The sequence below is a fragment of the Silurus meridionalis genome, chromosome 10 (genome assembly GCF_014805685.1).
Source record: "Silurus meridionalis isolate SWU-2019-XX chromosome 10, ASM1480568v1, whole genome shotgun sequence".
Classification (NCBI taxonomy): domain Eukaryota; kingdom Metazoa; phylum Chordata; class Actinopteri; order Siluriformes; family Siluridae; genus Silurus; species Silurus meridionalis.
Window position 1 is genome coordinate 15,310,280 of NC_060893.1, and position 20,388 is coordinate 15,330,667.

General features: G+C 37.9%; 1 protein-coding gene and 1 long non-coding RNA gene across 5 annotated transcripts in view; one reads left to right on the plus strand and one right to left on the minus strand.

Annotated features, from left to right (window-relative positions):
* Positions 1 to 6,254, plus strand: part of rassf7a (Ras association domain family member 7a) — a 28,183-nt gene extending 21,929 nt beyond the window's left edge. For all 4 annotated transcript variants that reach the window (XM_046859319.1, XM_046859320.1, XM_046859321.1 and 1 more), the window contains exons 2-6: positions 264 to 445; positions 1,109 to 1,953; positions 3,306 to 3,480; positions 3,813 to 3,899; positions 5,972 to 6,254. In XM_046859319.1, the coding sequence (XP_046715275.1) occupies positions 343 to 445; positions 1,109 to 1,953; positions 3,306 to 3,480; positions 3,813 to 3,899; positions 5,972 to 6,003 (1,242 nt within the window). In that variant the 5' untranslated portion in view covers positions 264 to 342 and the 3' untranslated portion in view covers positions 6,004 to 6,254. The remainder of the gene's footprint in view (positions 1 to 263; positions 446 to 1,108; positions 1,954 to 3,305; positions 3,481 to 3,812; positions 3,900 to 5,971) is intronic.
* Positions 4,537 to 9,940, minus strand: LOC124392366. The gene is made up of 2 exons (XR_006927150.1): positions 9,729 to 9,940; positions 4,537 to 9,234 (listed from the first exon to the last, which is right to left on the minus strand). It is a non-coding gene; the product is annotated as an uncharacterized LOC124392366 (long non-coding RNA).
* Positions 9,941 to 20,388: the final 10,448 nt, after the last annotated feature.

The following is a 20,388-nucleotide window of genomic DNA, read 5'->3' on the forward strand; positions in this document are numbered from 1 at the left end:
GAAGAGAGCAAACAGTGTGTTTAATCTTAGCTGAGCTCTGCTTTTGAGCCAAGAGGGTTATGATAATTTTAGAAATGAGTTTATCCACTGGAATAGATATTTGTCACAACTTAAAATTCTTGAAAACCCCTTCATAATGTTTGCTACTGTATTTCGGCATAGTTATGTTTTGAGAACATTGTAGATAATGACAACTTTATTGTTTTTTCATTCCTAACATTTTATATTAATAGCATTCGCACCCTTCTTTATCTGTGTCCTAGAACCTGCCTTTGGTCATGCAGTGCTGATTCCGTCTGATTTGATCTGATCCCAGCTAAGCTGAGGTCCGGTGCCACGCTAATGGAGCTCAAGGTGTGGGTGGACGGTGTGGTGCGGGTGGTCTGTGGCCTCTCGGAGGAGACGTCCTGTCAGGATGTGGTCATCGCTCTTGCTCAAGCCATAGGTATCTTCATACATTACACACCAGCAAGCTGTTTATATATTAAAAACAGATATTTAAACTCTAATATAGAAATGCCTATTTTTTAACTTCTGGGGTGGACACTATACATAAATTAATGTTTATAGCATCCAAATTGGCTTTACCATGGTGTCATGTGCCTCGGTGCTCTAACTCTGGTGTGTGTTTTTGCTTCTTTTAAATCTGACCACCCTCTGCATTACACACATCTGTCGAGACACGATTGACTATTGAACTATTTTTACTAGGTGAATTAATCACTATATACAGATGTCCAACTTTTTTAAATCAGGAACATGCAGTTACATTAATACACTGAAAACCTAAGCCAAATATGGATGTATGGACATATGAATGCGGTGCACTGTTCTAGAATACTGTCTGTGTTATTGCAATTAACTAGCTAAATAACTCACCATGTGTTTTACATTAGGTTAGCTACCACTGTAATCTGGGCAATGGAGTTATAATTGTAGTACATTGGACCGGGAGCTTTTATTTGCACAGTGGGCTAGATATTGAATGATTATGATTTGTCCACCCCTGTGTTTATGTACTGCCAAATTATCCTACTCTATTCATTGGATTAGTTGAATCTTCATTAAAGATTTCGTGTGGCCTCACTGCATCTTTTGCCTCCTCCAGGCCAGACGGGTCGTTATGTCCTCATCCAGAGATTGAGAGATACTGAGCGGCAGCTTTTGGCTACTGAGCGTCCTCTGGAGTCGCTGGCTAAGCTTGGGCAGCACAGTAATGAGGTGCAGTTCTACCTTCGCCGCACTGGCCCCAGCAGCAGCAGCAGCAGTAGTGGCAGTGATAGCCATGAGCGCACACTCTCTTTTCAGAAACCCTCTGAAATAGAGCCTCCAAAACGCAACGCACCCAGAAAATCCCTGACATTTAGCCTGGGTCCTTCTTCTTCCCCACGCACCCGACCTAAACAGAACCGCAGGACTCCAAGTACCAAACTCCTGCCTGACTCCAGAGCATCTCCACTGCCTCACACCACCCATCTGCAAGATCTTTCTAGAGAGGAAGTGTTTAAGCAAGTTCTCCAACAGCAGGAGCGACTACAGGCACTGGAAGCCCACCTGGAGCTCCTGGAGCAGGAAACACAGGCGTGGGATCAGCAGGAAGAGTTGGCTGCCGCAGAGCTGACGCTGCTGGAAGATGAGGAGCAGTGGGAAGAGGAGCTCAGGACTGAGATGCAGCATGAGCGTGTGATGAGGAGGCAACTGGCCGAATTACATGCCAAGCTGGAGGAGTGCGGCACCAGCCTGCTCGAGCTCACCTCAAAATCCACACAGCTAGAGCAGGACATTCAAAGGGAAAGGTTAGAAGCTGAAGCCCCGCCCCCACACGCGCAGTCAGATGACTCTGTTAGTGCGATACAAGTGAAGCTCCAGAGTCAACAGAAACAGGGAGAGGAGCTGGAGTCGGAGCTGATAGACACTGAGAAAGCTGTGGGAAAAGCAAAAATGCTGCTGCAGGTGAGCAGAGAGGACGTGGTCTTTTGTTAGCATTAGACGTTATTTCACAGTTGGAGACATAATATTATGTCCTGTGGACAGACTCAGGATAGTTCTATCATCAAAACTAAAATGTTTACAATGCACCTGTTATTGTTTAAAATATTCAGACTCCTTTCTACTTAGCAGGTTTACAATAAAGATTCCATTCATTATTTTACACCTGCTTTCATAATGTGTTTTTGTGAAGAGAAAAATCCTAGATACTTGAATTACCTCTTGTAATTAGCTTTATGGACTGAATGTTGGAAATGAAATGCAGAAATCATCCTTATTGCTTTAGGCTTTTTGGCCCAAACTCTGTTAATCATCATGCATACCAATGAAACTGGAATCTTCCTTATAAACGAGGACATTCCCTTAAGTATAGAAATCCTCAGAGAGACATTCCAGCAGCAGAATGTTAATTATCATATTTTTTAGAGAGCATTAGGTGTTGGTGTCTAGCACAGAAATGGCTGTTAGTCTTGACTTGTCTGGCTCTTGACTTGTCAATTCACTAATGGAAGTCACAGACTGCAGGTGCAGAAACACACCCTTGGAGAACAAATCCCTGAATTGCTGTTAAAAGAGCCACAAGGCATAAAGTTAGGAATGTAGAAGAAGCATGTCTACCTCTAGTGGTCTCCAGTTAACTTGCAGAATAATTTTTTCTGAAATTTTCATTATTCCCTTCCATTGTAATGTACATGCAGTGTCTGATTTACTGTCACTATTTGACCATAAGATGTTTTTATATTGTTTAGTCACACAGTATCTCGTCTTGTTGCTCTGAGAGGACAAAAAAATGTGTTCATAAAAACGTGTGCATAATTGTATTTTTTGCAGTGGTTCGCTGAACTCCATTCCAAAGTATTCCAATTTAGCATTCCAATAAAGCAATGCTAAATAATATAAAAAATAAAACATATGTAAAATATTCAAACATGTGTTTATTATTTTTTTTTTTTTGAGAAAACTACAAGCACAAAAATGACGAAGGGTTCTTATAAATTATAAAATAATGACATTTTATGTGATAGAGGCATAACTCTATAGATTTATTTGAATTCTTTGGGTTAGTTGCTATGAAATTTTGTACTACATGTGATGAAAGCCTTAAAAAAATATATATATTTTTTTTACATTAACTGTTACTGTATGTCATAATAGATTCTAATCGGATCTAGCTATTTTTTTGTTCAGTTTAAAGCATTGTCTAGTGTAAATATGTGTAAATATTTAAAATATAATTACAGTGATTCTTACTTTTCAGCTTGGCTTGTAATATGAAAATGGTGTATTGCGTAACTTTGTCCCTCTTATGTGTCGAGGCTAAACAGGAACAGCTGGATGAGCTGAATAAGGAGCTGAGGCAGTGTAACCTGCAGCAGTTTATTCAGCAGACTGGAGTTCTCCCTGCCCAGAACTCCTCACGTACAGACCTCCACCAGCAGCTGGACCAGCAGGAACTGGCTCAACTATTGCAGGAAACGTCTATAGATAGTGGTATAAGAAAACACAAACTCACATGCATTGCACATACATCTGTCTTATGCAGTACACCAGTCATTACATCTGTCTTATGTCTTATGCACTGTAGACTATATATATATATATATACATACATACATACATACTATGCACCAAACAGGTTCTAAAGGTATCTGATAAAGAAACTCTATATGGCTTTTATCCTATAATCAGATTATTGAGCACTGTACTGTTTTGTACATTTTATTTGCCACACTTTTAAAATCCACTCATTGGCTGGTTTATGTAGACCATGTTTCTCGTTTAGATAATTCTGTACATCAAAAAGAATGTTCCTCTGTTCACAGATTTTTTGCAGCGACCCACAGCTAAGCAGTTTCTGGGGCATCCACGCAACCTGCAGCACCCCCTGGTGTCCAGCCTGAACCCTGAGGGTGTGTATGTGTGAGAATGTGCTGCTCATCCACTCTGTTCTGGCATGGCACCTCACTCAGCCAGGCCTGGTGGCAGCAGCGCTCTCTGGGTGAAGGTTCCTGTATGGTGCCCCCTTCTCGTCCAAACCTTGCTCTAATAAAGCTTGTAACTGTGTGTCTGCATTGACACCTTATCTGGCTGGCATCATACAAGGCTTTAAACAAACATATCTGTAAGACCAGCATGCATAGCAGTTAGGATTATAATATTCAAATACTTGTGTATGCAGTCTTTGTGCGGTATAGGACTGTTTGCATCGAATTAGTCCATTTAAAGACTGCAGTTATATTAGGCAGAATCCATGTTTTACATGTAAGCATGGTTTATTTCAAATGCTTAAATCTTTGAGAAAAGGGTCACTATGTGATAAATGAATTAAGTCCTTTCTGTGCAATCTAGCCTTTTGTTAACTTCCTCTTCTTTGTGCAGAAGTAGGTTCTATGAATTCAGAAAAGCAACTCATTCAATTCATAGATTTTAAAAGGCATGTAAAGTTATGAAGTGTTTGAAACTCAAACAATGTAGCATTAGAAACCTTTAAAGCAGGCTTAAGTGAGTTTAGGCTTTTTTTTCTTCCATTTTTTTTTTTTTTTTTTACTCGTCTGGTCTTTATGCCAGACTTGGGTATAAACATCTTTAAAGTCAAAGGAGTAGAGCTTTAATGCATGTGCAGTTCGATGACAGATCTCATTCAATCAGTCATCTGCCAAATTAATCAATCAAAACAACATTCCATTTTTGTGAATGTTGTAAAGTCCTTTCTGGTGCCTTTCACATAAAGTGTTGACTTTGTCCTTCTGAACACTTTAGTTTAAGGGCCGAGAGCCTGATCTGAGCAGCATTTTCTAAAGCTGCATGGGAGAAATGTAGCTAATGCCATTGGTAATGACTGACTACGCTGCTGTTTCATCACATTATTGTATGTCATTGAGTTTTCAATGGGTACAGTGTTTGTGCAGACACAGCAGAAAACTCGGTTGTTTTCATGGCTCTAATTTTTATAATAAACTAAAGTGTTATTTCTACTTTTGTCTTTACACCTTTCTGATTTTGCAAAGACTTGCTCTGTCGCCTTTTTTCACCCCTTTATTTTAGGATCCTGTGCTCTGTTTTATTGATTATCTCAGTGTGTGTGTTCACATCTCTTGGTTGAGGTAAACAGTGGAGAATCAACAGCGAACTTTAGGTGAATTGATCTTTCAAATCATGTGCATGCACGCGATCCGCTGTGTGACATGACTACTCATTACAATGCCACTGACAGCACTAGTCTCTGAAACAGTTGTTTAATCAACATAAGACAGTGTGCCTGATAATAATAATGATGTAATGATAATATTAGTATTCAAATGCCATTATTGTTTTGCATTTGATGCAGTATTAATCCGGAGTTAGGGAAGCATGAATGTGCCTGTATGCTGAACTATTTAGTGATCTAAAGTTGTGAAATGAGTTTTGCTATGTATTCAACCCTGGCTGCTGTCAAAATCAATAATTACAGACTGACTCACTAATATTAAAAATTTATTTTCCTTTAATTGTAAAGATGCAAGTTATTAAGCAAAAGTTCCTAATTTTTCGAGCCAGTCTAACGAGAATTATGCTTAAACACTGAAATAACTGACTCACTCAGCTCCCTTGAATGGAAAATGCACCAGAGGGAGTGATCAGTGAACTCACTCATTACTCTGTTATTCTCTTATTTAAAACACTGCCTGTGGGAGTTACCAATCAAAGCCTGCTGAATTACTGATCCAAAGAACTCAAATCTGGATTGCTTATTTGTCAATATAAGCTATAAATAATGATCATGTAATATGAAGATTTTTTTTGATTTTTTATTAAAAAAAAACATGGCTTCCTTTTTGGGTGTTGGGTGCCTTTCTCCTCTGGTTTCTGTGTGTTTCCAAGCTTCTCAGTGGCATGGGCTAAGCCAGGATGGCTCACAATGCATGGACATTATTTCTCCTAACTTCCTAACTTGAAAACACTGAGCACATCACTCTATATCATATTCTTGTGTGTCTTACAGTCCTGACATCCAAGGAGTCATCTTGGAGGTAAAACCCAGAGGGCCAAGGATCGCTCTCTTATTACACCCATGTACTTAACCATCCACTGCTCTCATGGTCCTACTCATCTCATCAATGTAACAATATATTATATATCTGCTGTATATACAAATATATGTTTACATTTTGTTACATTCCAAAACATTTATTTACTGTAAAATATCACCAGAAAAAGTCTATCTAGAGAACTATTACTTTTGTTCATGTATTTAAGTCTAATAAAGACAGTGCTTTGTGTTTATATACAGTGGCTCTGTGTTTAAGTGTTCTTCAGGTTGTGATACATCTGATTATTTTCTCAACCACATTCGAAGCAGATGTAACTCATTGCTGGTATGATTTCAACAAGTGTCAGTGTAGCAGATTATAAAAAGATTTCCTCTAAGGCAAAAGAAAACATCCTGTTCAGCTGGGAAAGTGTACTTTCAGTATGAGCTCATACCTCACAACTGTGCATCATATCTAGTCTGTTGATGATGGTAAGATAATACAATTAGCAGCACATGAAATTCTCTTACTATTCCCTAATTAACAATAACCTGTTACTGTAACATAATTTGTTACCCAGCAAAACCTCTCCCTTTCAGTTTGTTCATGAATATGTGACAAATATAGATGAGCATTTTGTTCAGTGAATCATAATCCTTTATTAACCAATCTCAAACCCGCAGTGATGTAATCATCACATTGTCTGGGCTGGTGCACATATTTTTGATTAGAGTGATAGCATCAGGGAACCATCTGATGGCTAAAGGAAGCTGCACCTCAAACCCATGCATCTATGATTAACAGCATCCGTCAGCCGTGCCTGCCAACAAACACAGGTCATACTGTCTACACAGGAGACAGCGAATATAAAGCGGAAAAACAGGAGACATGAGGAAAGATGGATGAAAACTTTGTCAGACGTCTGTGAGGTATTGCTACACAGGAAGGTCAACAGTTCAGCAGAGTTTATCTTATCACACGTTCCCTTTTGTGCACTTCTCATGGAATAAACCCTGGTGCTAGTTATACACGCCCAGCTGCCTCGGCAAAAGCTTCACTTCCACATGGATGTCATGAGAGAGAAGTAAATGCAACGTGCTGCAAACAATGGACAGAAAAATAGAACCTGATAGAATGCTTGTGTTCATGTTTAAAGGTCAAAAAAACAAAAAACAGGTGTGATAGTGGTCATGTTTATGAAGCGTGTTAAGGCAGTCAATAAGACTTGCTCACAGGATTAAAAGGTATGTTACTAGATTATAAAAAAAACTTCAAGTCAATATTAGCCTTAGTACTGATAATCAGACTGGCACAACGGTGAGAGAAAAAGAAAGTAAAAAAACAAAAACAAAAAGGTGATAAACTTTTAATTCATGTTTATTATACAGTGGCATAACAGATAATCTCTTAAAATGATGTAACTCTTCATACTCGTATCAACATAACTTCTGTATTACAAACTACAAATATTTTACAACCACAGTAAAGTTATAGTACAGTTACAGACAAATGTAATTTAAGGCCAACAGTAGATTATAGTACAATAATTCATTTAAATTAACAATTACAGGTAGGATCTACTACAGTAATAGTGATAATTACTTTATAGCAACAATTAGGCTGTACTAATTTAAGACTCATAACTGCTTATACTCTAACTTAATGACAATGACTTGACTTACCAATGCTTAAACTCCTCACATTCTTTTCTTATTGCACAATACAGCTGTGGAACAAAGCCAAAGTACGGTCATATACAGACTATTATAACTATGCTACTGTAATCATATATAGTCAGATGTAGCCTACACTAGATTAATGATTTAGGGTCACTTATAAACAATACAACTCTAATAATGAATGCTCACACATTGGCATTATACTGTAAGAATGTATGACTATAATATATTGTCACAAAGGCACAGACAAGTTTAATAAATTATGGCTAAATGCAAGCTGTACATTAAAACTATGCCAATAAATGATCACCGACCTACAGGTTATTCCACTATAACTACATTTTCACAAGTAGGCTACACTTTTGTATTCTTGCCGTAACTGTACGCATGAATGGCCAAAAGTGTTTGGTTACATGTAAACTCTAACAGAAGTAGAAGAAATATGGCCATATATAAGCTACACTATTATATTATTACACACACATATATACATACATATATATACATACATATACATAAAGTATGATCTCATCCAGCCAATACTACCATAGCAATACTGTCATCAGGTACGGCTACACGTACACAAAGCTGCTGCAGTAAAGTACGTTCGCCTCTACTGTAGCAAAGTATGATCAAGTTTATACCATATTACTGGAGTAAGGTAGAGTCGCATCATGTGTACAATGCTGTATTGAAACATCCACACTATGCAACTGTACTTCCTCAATAAAGCATAATGACATCTCGGCTATACTTGTAAATCTATAGGCCAGACTGCTGTAATAATATATAGTCACATTCCGTCTATATTGAATTCACGAGGTTTGGTCATACAAACTGCACCACTATAGTAAAAGTTGCTAAATTTACGCAATACTACTGCAATAAGGCATATTAAACATGCAGTCTTTATTCCTTTAATGAGGTTTGGTCCGATACAGGTTATATCACTGTATGGCCATATCTAGGCTGTAGTGAAGTGTGCTGGTATGGTATACACCCAAAAGACAAATGTGGTCAAAAGGTTATGCGCTTCTATACGTCATATTATTATTATTATGTAATATTTCTGATGTAACAGACCGTGAAGAAGCCTGCACACATGTAGAATAGATAATTACATTGTACTGTATTTTAGGTCTGTTACTCTGGTTTGTGGAGTATATTTGTCCTATTAGACTAACATGTACACATTACTGCCATATTTGAGATGGTGAAATAGTTCAGAGGCGTGTAGATGACACATTCATAATGGTGATGGTGTACATGTGACCTGGAGCACGTACACGCTCTACAACTGGAACCGCGAGCGGAGTTAAAAAAAAAAAAAAAAATACAGTGAAGGAGAAGAAGCTTCCGGTGAGATGCAGTGTAACAAAGTCTCCAGTTGGGGGTTTCTACAGTTCTGAAGTGAAGCTGAGGTCAAGAGAGGGGCATCCAAAAGCTGGTTAGCCGCTGTCACACGCACAGTGGAGCGGAGAACAGGCGCAGTGTGCGTTAGTCAGTGGCTTACCTGCTTTCAGAAACTCAGCGGTGAGAGAAAAGCAGGAGCGAACCTGCGGGGAACCACGGAGCAATCAAGCACTCACAGAAACAACGGCATGATACTGATACGTGACAAAAAACACGCACTTATAGTCCATCATTGTGGCCGATATAAAACAGTTCAGCATTGGGTTTCATTATTCTGGGTCACAATTCTTTTTCCCGGGATATACATACGATTTGAAACGGTTTGAAGAGGTCTGCACGTGCAACCTACTTAAGTGGTTTATACACAAAGAGAAAAAAATAATCCCAAGATTTTAAAGTGTTTCAGGTTCTGCTTAAGATATAAAATACAACTACTAATAATAATACTAATAATAATAATTACTGCCTTGAAGACATTTAAGTATTTTAAAAAATCCACCCAAATGTTTACTGAAAAAAATATTAACACAATTATATAACGGTATATAACTAAAAAAATCAATTCTCTTCCATACTAACTATAGACAAATATTTTGACAAGAAATTACCTATTACTATAATTAAATCGGTTACTCACCACACAAGTTTTTTCATTAAACAGCAGCAATCTAAGGCAGAAAAAAATGAGTTCATCTGCTAAGCGGACAGTCCCATAAAAACGCCTGAAGGCCTGTTGTGTTTTTTATTATTACTCAGTAATTTTTAATAAAGTAACATTATTTCTAAAAAGGGTTCACAAGAAGAGCGCAAGAAGTTCAGATCACTCACGCTCCACCAACCCTGCCCACTCCTCTGCCTCTGCAACCTGACATGCTTATGCAAATGAATGTTTATTAGCCAAATATTTAGCCAATTGTAGGACAGGGTTTCCAAATAAACCACGCCCTTAAAATATAATTCCCAAATGAGAGGCTCTGAGAGGCGGGCGTTATAACACATAGTTTGATTGACCCTGTCTGAGTTATAGTTGGGGTGCGGTGCGTTCGGTTTTGCACGTCTTACTTTGAGACTGAACCATTTTTATACTGTGGTCGATCTTGTGTTTGGAGATATTACGAGTTCATTATGGCACTGTTACATGTTAAATCATTCTTAAGCGCGGTATGTGGTGTAAAGTCGGCGACTGGACGCGACGTTTTAGGGCATTTGTGTGTTTAATAAAAAAATCGCTCCCCTCGCCGCCAAAACATAGTGGTTGGACTCAGTTTGCTTGTGTACCGCGTTGCCATGAAGCTGGTGTGGATGTGCACGTAGCAAGGATGCAACGGCGAGAGGGGAGAGAGACATAGAGGATGTGAGAGGGAGAGAGAGAGCAAGCTATTTCCATGAAATAAAATGACTTATTTTTGTTGACTTCTTATTTATACTGTTACATTCAAGTTTCCCTTCGTCTACGTCGTTACAATACAGATTCACTATAAAGCATGAAACAAAGACAAATTTTAAATAGAACATTTTACACAATAATGATAATAAAGGAATAAATAAATAATACATTCATTTAAACAACTAAACACAAAAAAAACATTGTTGAAACAATTGCATTCAATAAAAAAAATTATTAAACTTGAAACACTAGGGTTTTCATAAACTTTATTTATTCTAATACATTATACTTCAGGTTTGTGTGGATATTTTTTGTTTTTTCATTTTGTTTTAAAGCTAATTATGAAGTCTCTGGGTGTATTTTGCTTGCATGGCATTTGCAAGATGATTAATATCTTTTGGTTGTACAAGAACACTTTACGTGCATGCAGGCATGGACGCTTCGCCCAGAGGCTGCATGCTTCAGGATATTGGATTACAAATAAAATAATAACCCAGATAAAAGTGTAAAGGATAGTTTTCATGCATGTTTTCTGTCTGTAGTGGATGAAGTCCTGTTTATATGTAATGCCTCTAGTTCTTCAATTTAAACATTTGTATCCGGACAAACCCTTGTTTCTTTGTAACCAAAGAATCGACAGTGACAGACTGACATCAGGACAAACTCTTGAAGTCTTTCTCGCCATGGCACGGCAGGATCTGCAGTGCAGCCATTTTTAGTTCCTGCTTGATTGGAATGCAATATGTGGTCTTCAGACTTACACTTACATATGACCAAATGCATGCTTATATTCCATCTGATTTGGTAACTGGTGATTGAAATATGTCAGTACCATTTTTTAGCATTTGTGTGTAAAGGTATTCCAAGGTAGTTTAACATTAAGCCCTTAAATTTTAACCACTAGCCCTTAAATGCATTCCTTGTGTCAGTAGTAATACATGACCTAATTTCCTCTTTACCTCATTAATTTATGTCAATCAGCTTCGTTGTATTACTCAATCCTTTTGTGTTACTATTTAACAAAATCCTTTACTCTTTAAGCAAATCATGAACTTTTATTTGCAGAGAAACCTGTAGAAATGAAACAAAGGGAAAAAAAAACATCACCTTATTCAGCAAAAACGCTACATGGTCAGGTTGGCATACACCCCAAAGCCAACTATGAACAATCCAATTCTTACACAAATTTACACGTAGGCTAATATAGTGTAGCCAATTCACCTACTGCCATGTTTCTGGGAAGTGGAGAGGATACTGAAGAAGCTAAAACTTCACACGGTAACTCGAGCACAGGATCAAATCAGGGTCACTGCAGCTGTGTGGTGCCAACAGTACCTTTTTATATATATATATATATATGAAGATTATAGATCAAATTAAATTAGAGCAAGGTGACTGTGTGACTGTAAGGGTTAATATATGGTGAGAATATATATATATATATATATATATATATATATATATATATATATATATATATATATATATATATATATATATATATATATATATATATATATATATATATATATATATATATATATATATATATATATATATATATATATATAGGCTATATATGGCTATACAGTGGAACCCCGTTGTACGAACATAATTCGTTCTTGAAAATTGCTCGTGTGTCCATTTGCTCGTATGTTCGAACTAATTTTCCCCATAGGAATGAATGTAAAAGTGATTTAATCCGTTCTGAGATCTCATTCGATCGCTTATTTCGCACTTTGTAGACTATTTTTAAAAACAAATTCACCGCAAATTACCGTAATATAAACATAATTTAACACTTACTCATGTGGTAGTGTTTGATTGCGAGTGTGAGACGCACCACGCTCGTAACCTCCTCGGTTTCCATGGTAATTCTATTTACTTTCGTTTTCACAGCACCATCACTGATTTTCTTGGGACACATTTTTCTATTGAAATAAAAAGATAAAACTAAAAAAAGTTACTGTGGGAGAGCGTATGAATACGGGAGCCACTTTTATTTGGGTTTTTTTGTGTCGTCTACTTAGTGCCCCACGCAGCACATCTCTGGCGCGCGCACGCACACACACACACACATGCGCACACACACACACACACACGCGCGCTCTCTCCTCCTTAAATGCACCCTCCGATCACTTGAACTAAGCGTCATCAACTAAGCGACCGAAAACGGGGAACCGGCAGCGTGGGTTTGCTCGTGCCTTCGAAATTTGCTCGTGAAACAGGGTAAAATTTTGCGAGCGAGTTTGCTCGTATCTCCGTTTGCTCGTACTATAGGTTGCTCGTACAACGGGGTTTCACTGTATATGTACATGAAATGCATTTGGTACCTGGGCCTTCAAAGGGAATTTATCTGACTTAATCCACCTCTTAATACCACCACCAGAGGTGGCAAAAGTACACACATCCTTTACTTAAGTAGAAGTACAGATACTCATGTTTTAAAATACTCGGGTAAACGTTGAAGTACTGCTTAAACATTTTCACTCAAGTGAAAGTAAAGAAGTCTTGGCTCTGACATGTACTTAAGTAAAAAGTAGTTATTACTTCTACCTGTTTTAGCTGTTAACGGGACCTCACATCCTATAGATAGGTTCACAGCAACGAAATACAGTTTGGCATCTACCAGAAGTGCAAAAAGTAGCAATCGTGCAAATAGTGCAGATAAATATGTATCCTATTTACAGCATGTGATATATATGTAAGCATATGTACAGTGATTCAATTTAAAGGCTATAACTGTGCAGAGAAGTGTGGACATCATTAAGAGCCTTTGCTATGTTTCCACACGGACAGTTAATGAGGTGATACCGGAGAAACTGCACCTCTTCAAGTCAAGTCAAGAAGCTTTTATATATTATAAAATGAATCGTCGTTAATAAATGTATTTTTTGCTGGGGGTTTTAATTTCACCTCTTTTATATTTAGATATTTATTTTACATTTGTTTTATAAAAATGGTAAAAACAGAAATGCACGCTGAATTGATATCGTGTTAATTAAATTTTGTGACGTTTACAATAATTTAAATATTGACAGCCAAACATATATATATTAATACAAAACGAATTAAAAATGTTGTTACCGAATGAATGTGTCCAGTCTGAAGATCCACATATAGAACACAAGCAGAGAAAAGATTATGATGATCATGAATGTGTCTGTTCTCAGTCATGTTTAATCACTGACTCCCTCTGTCTCATCCACATTAACCCCAAACTTCTTACTGCCTTTTGCCATTTTCTGTTTTGAAAATGTAAGAAGTAAAAAGTACAGATATTTGTGTAAAAATGTAATGAGTAAAAGTAAAAAGTTGTCTGAAAAATAAATAGTGGAGTAAAGTACTGATACCAGAAAAATCTACTTAAGTACAGTAACGAAGTATTTGTACTCCGTTACTTCCCACCTCTGACCACCACTATCATGTGGTAATTATAGAAACCATCAATACTATACAAAAACACAATGTAACAACATGTGGCATTACAGAGAGAGAGGGATTTCACATATAGAGGGTGAATACCATTTAACTAAAGCAAGCTCCAAACCTCTACCTCCTCACGATGTCTAGCTTTTCTTAAAAATTGATTTTTAAGTATGTACAAGACCAAATAAATTTATCTTCCCCCGTAGCCATGAAAAAGTCTATCTTAGATGTATTAATGTGTGCAGATCACTACAGACGTGTTGTGCCAGTCGAACTTGGCTGTAACAGTTTGCCTCTGAAAAACCAATCAGAGGACTGAAAAAGGCTGACGCTATTCTGGGCCAGCTGGCCCTGTAAGGCGAATATGAAATCTGATTGGTTGAAGAAACAGACCCGGTGCTAATAGAGACTATAGTAAAAAGGCCAGTAGTGCAGACTTTGAAGGCCCTGGGCAGATTAGATTGACATGGCAGAACATAGAGGCTGAAATCTGATTGGACAAAAAATCTAACATCCACATACACGTACTGGAAGCAGTGCAGCCAAGAGAAACACTAGGAAATGAAGAGAATAAACTGTTGGGAATAAATTAATACAATTTCATGGAACAAATATAAGAATTTATGTTGTAAATGTAGGTTAGTGCTTCTGATAGTGTTTAGGCCAGCAGAGAAGGCTTTGCTGGCCTTGACCGCCCACCACAAAGCTTCTGAGAGAGATTGGGGTGTCAAAATATAATGATTTTTTCCTAGTTGAAGTAAGTAATACTTGCAGTGGGGTAAATGCAAAATATAGTTCCTATATATTACATATAGTTCATATATATATATATATATATATATATATATATATATATATATATATATATAATACAAAAATATATACTTTTGAATTATAAAATATGGTAGTAGAGCTTAAAACTTAATCCTTAAGTTATGTAGTAATAAATAAATGAGCATAACTATAAAATACATTTTTAAGTGGTCTTGTCATTAACCAACTTTCAGATAACTTTCAAAGACATTTTTTTTTTATTAATAAACAATTTTCAGTTATTGCATAATTGTTTGTAGAGGTGTAACGAAAACATCCACTATAACTACATGTCCCTACATGACCAGTGGAATCTGGTATTAAAAGTAATAAAAATAAAGCAATGTAGGACAGCAGGTTCAGTGAGTTTGAGGATTTGAGTGCTTTCTGCCATTTCTGCCTCTGTGTGTGTGTGTGTGTGTGTGTGTGTGTGTGTGTGTGTGTGTGTGTGTGTGTGTGTGTGTGTGTGTGTGTGTGTTCTTGTTATCCTATCCCGGTGGGGACTTCGACCTGCATGCACACTGACTCATGGGGACCCATGTCACCGTAAGGACCTAAATTGAGGTCCCCTCTGGCAAAGCCATACAAGCACCTCCCAAACAGTGTCTAGACACGCCCAGTGAGGTTTTCTCTGAAGACCCCATGGGGTCCATTTTCAAGACAAAATCTGTGTGCCTGTGTAATCTAGGCGCCCCTAGAGGTCACACACGGTATTGTCGACCCCACCGTTACATTGTTCTGGAAGTGTGTGTCACGTCCTTCCCACTCTCTAACGCCATCTATCAGTCAATAATAAAATATAAATGTAATGTATATTACACAATAGATTATTACACTATTTATTTATAAATGTATATTAATTTATAAAATTAACAAAATTAAGTACATTTAATGTTGATGCACCAGAATGAAACTTCAGGGTACACACATTATTTTTGTTAGATTACATGAAAATGCATTAAATAATTTGAATACAATAGATCTATTAAAACTGAAGCCCTTAATGTAATTTATTGTGGATCTGTCTATATTCAAACACTCATTATTAATGGCAATAGGAAATTAATAAAAAAGAGGTTGTCCAACTCCAGGTCTTTCAATCCTTATTTTGCATGGACTGTTGTATGCCAGGGGAACCTACATTCATTAATTGTCAATTTAGGTTCAAAAATACTTTAATGTGATTTGGTTAATGGAATATATTAGTAGTAGTAGTTGTTGTAATTTATTATCATTTTATTAAATCATGATAATTAAATGATAATACACTTTTTCACCAAGAGTTAACTTTCAACAGATCACTAATAAACTTCCAAAAAAAAATGTTTAACAAATCACCAGGTCCTGATAATATACAATCGTTGTACCTAAAATTGGCAGCTATTATTTTAACTCTACTGGATTATCTTTTTGATTTTTCACTACAATATATACAAATGGTGGTATGTCCCCCACTTACGATGGAAATATGCTATGAAGACTCCATTGTAATTAAAAAATATCGTAAATTGAAGATGGTACTATGACTATGACAACATTTTCGGCTTCATGCTGATTTATAATTTTCATTTTCTGCTCTAAACTGATGGCTTTCCTCATTTTTTTTTCACTACCAGCACCATACATACTTGGGCATTTGGACGACATGCTTTTATCACATAAATTGCTGTTTGAAACTGTTTGAAACAGATAGAAATACACACTGAGACAACTTTACTCCGTCGAGCGCTAGCGAAAGTGGGGCATCTCACATGGCAGAGATACGCTCATCCCAGCTCCACGTCCAATGTATCGTACATCATACATGGATGCCTGTGCCTGTTGTGCCAAATTTTAAACATTTTTACAATTTTGTCATATCGCTATCGGCATCGCAACATTGAAAAATCATAAGTCGAACCATTGTAACTCAGGGATTATCTGTATTAGATAACTACAGACATTTGGCAAAGCTCTGTGCTCTTTCAGGGCCTAAAAAGTGACTTACCAACACACTATTTCCATATAAATGTTTCATGACTTTATTATAAATGTATAAATGTATTGTAATTGCTAACCACTCAGATAACAGAGCTACTCATTATACCCTCAGTTCATATCTGACAGTCTCTGGCTCGTAGTAATGCCATGATATAGATTTGGCATGACCTAATATAGAAAGGGAGAATGGGGCCAGATACATATCTCTTAACAAAGCTAAAGAGGTGAATAGTACAGATATAATCCAATCTGGAATCAAAATTTAAAAATCTACTGATCCAGCATCAAGATGTTAGTGCTGCTCATGAAGTAGGGGGGCAATGATTTGCTAACAACATGGCTAAAGCCTCTGTAAGGTGCACACAGGGGGACTATATTTTATGCACGAGATGCAACTTTAAAGAGATTAAAGAGTGTTGGGAGGGGACAGTGTAGCTAGACAGCATCAGATGGTGGTATGAAGGATGGCCCTGGAGTTGAAGAAGAAGAGGAGTAGAGTGAAGACTAAAAGAAGAATAAGATGGTAAAAACTGAAGGAAGAAGACTGTAGTGTGAGATTCAGGGAAGAGGTCAGACAGGGGCTCGGTGGTGGTGAGGAAGTGCTGGATGATTGGGCAACTACTGCAAAAGTGATAATGGAGACAGCTAGAAAGGTACTTGGTGTGACATCTGGAAATAGAAAGGAAGATAAAGAGATGTGGTGGTGGAATGATGAAGTGCATGAAAGCATAAGGAGAAAGAGGTTGGCAAAACAGAATTGGGATCGACAGAGAGATAAGAAAAGTAGGCAGGAGTACAATGAGATGCGGCAGCAGGTAAAGAGGGATGTGGCGTAAGCCAAGGCAGAGGGGCCAAGGTGGGAAAGATGTGCTGCAAGTTAAAGCAATAAAGGATGGATATGGAAATGTGTTGACTAGTGAGGAGAGTGTGTTGAGAAGATGGAGGGAGTATTTTGAGCAGCTGATGAATAAGGAAAATGAGAAAGAGAGAGAGAAGGTTATGGGAAAGAGTAGTAAAAGCCAAGCTGATGGAAGAGGCGACCATCTGTGAGCAGCTGTATGGTTTTATGCCAAGGAAGAGCACCACAGATGCATTATTTGCTTTAAGAATGTTGATGGAGAAGTAAAGAGTCAGAAGGAGTTGCATTGTGTGTTTGTGGATTTAAAGAAAGCGTACGACAGGGTGCCAAGAGAGGAGTTGTGGTATTGTATGAGGAAGTCAGGTGTGTCAGAGAAGTATGTGAGGGTGGTGCAGGACATATATGAGGACAGTGTGACAGCAGTGAAGTGTACAGTAGGAACGACAGAATGGTTCAAGGTGGAGGTTGGACTGCATCAAGGATCAGCTCTGAGCCCTTTCCTGTTTGTAGTGGTGATTGACAGGTTAAAGGATGAGGTCAGACGGAGTCTCCATGGACTATGATGTTTGTGGATGATATTGTGATTTGTGGTGAGAGTGGTGAGCAGGTTGAGAGGAGCCTGGAGAGGTGGAGGTACGTGCTGGAGAGAAGGGGAATGAAAGTCAGTAGGAGTAAGACAGAGTACATGTGTGTAAATATGAGGGAGGGCAGTGGACTGGTGCGGTTGCAGGGAGAAGAGGTAGAGAAGGTGGAGGAGTTCAGGTACCTGGGGTCAACAGTGTAAAGTAATGGAGAGTGTGTTAGAGAAGTGAAGAAAAGAGTGCAGGCAGGGTGGAGTGGGTGGAGAAGAGTGATTTGTGATAGAAGAGTATCTGTGAGAGTGAAAGGAAAAGCTTATAGGACTGTGGTGAGACGTGCAATGTTGTATGGTTTAGAGACAGTGGCATTAAGTAAAAGACAGGAGGCAAAGCTGGAGGTAGCAGAACTGAAGATGTTGAGGATTTCGTTGAGAGTGACAAGGATAGACAAGATTAGAAATGAGTTTATTAGAGTGACAGCGCATGTAGGACGTTTTGGAGACAAGGGGAGGGAGGTGCGATTGAGATGGTTTGGACATGTTCAGAGGAGGGACATGGGGTACATCAGTAGGAGAATGCTGAGGATGGAGCAGTTCATTGTATAGTTTAGAGACAGTGGTATTGAGTAAAAGACAGGAGGCAAAGCTGGAGGTAGCAGAGCTGAAGATGTTGAGGATTTGGTTGAGAGTGACGAGGATAGACAAGATTAGAAATGAGTTTATTAGAGGGACAGCGCATGTAGGACGTTTTGGAGACAAGGTGAGGGAGGTGCGATTGAGATGGTTTGGACATGTTCAGAGGAGGGACATGGGGTACATCAGTAGGAGAATGCTATAGATGGAGCCGCCAGAAAGGAGGAAAAGAGGAAGACCAAGGAGGCGGATTATGGATGTGGTGAGATGTAGAGGACAGGGGAGTATGGAGACGGATGATCCGCTGTTGCGACCCCTAATAGGAGAAGCCGAAAAAAGGAGAAGACATGGTGTTGAAGTGTGGAAAAGAAGCCATGTTGGTTCATTAGGCTTATGGACTGCTTGCACAAGTCGGATCAGAAGTGGGAGGTGGTAGCTGAGTGGTAGCACAGTGGGTAAGGTGTTGATTTACTGATGAGCAGGTCCCCACTATTTTGGTGGTTCAAGTGCAGGCGTCGACAAGGTGAACTTTTTATTTCTCTTTCAAAATATAACAGTTTGTCTACTTTTTGACATTAACTGTAAATCTATTTGTTAATTAAACATGGTGTTGAAGTATGAAAAAGAAGCCATGTTGTTTCATTAGGCTTATTGACTGCTTTTATAAGTCAGATCTGATAGCTCAGTGGGGAAGGTGCTGGTTTACCCATCAGCAGATCCATACACGGTTGTGGGTTCAAGCCCTAGCATTACCAAGGTAAAAATCTTTATTTCTCTTTTGAAATCTATTAGTTCGTCTACTTTGTGACATTAAACTGTAAATCTTTTTGTTAATTAATGAGACCTGTTTTAAAAATTGCTTTATTTTTTTGTCTATTTTAAAAGACTTGTTTGGCCTACTTTGAGTTACATGGTGTTGAAGGATGAAAAAGAAACCATGTTGGTTCATTAGGCTTATTGACTGCTTCGATAAGTCACATCTGATAGCTCAGTGGGTAGGGTGGTGTTTTACCAATCAGCAGCAACATGATTGCGAGGTCAATCCCTAGCATGGGCAAGGTAAAAAATTTAATTTCTCTTGTGAAATCTAATAGTTGGTCTGCTTTGTGACATTAAACTGTAAATCTAGTTGTAAATTAATGAGACTTGTTTTAAAATTTGCTTTATTTCTTTGTCTTTTTTGAAAGACTTGTTGGGGCTACTTTTAATATGAGTTACATGGTGTTGAAGTATGGAAAAGAACCCATGTTGGTTCATTAGGCTTATTGACTGCTCATATATGTCAGATCTGATAGCTCAGTGGTTAAGGTGCTGATTTACTGATCAGCAGTGGCGAACATGGTTGTGGGTTCAATCCCTGGCATGGACAAAGTAGTACATTTTATTTCTCAGTTGAAATATAATCGTTTGTCTACTTTGTCACATTAAACTGTAAATCTTTTTGTTAATTAAAGAGACCTGTGTTAAAAAATGCTTTATTTTGTTGTGTTTTTTGAAAGACTTGTTTGGCCTACTTTTAATGTGAGTTACATGGTGTTGAAGTATAGAAAAGAAGACATGTTGGTTCATTAGGCTTATTGACTGCTTACTCAAGACAGATCTGATAGCTCATTGGATAA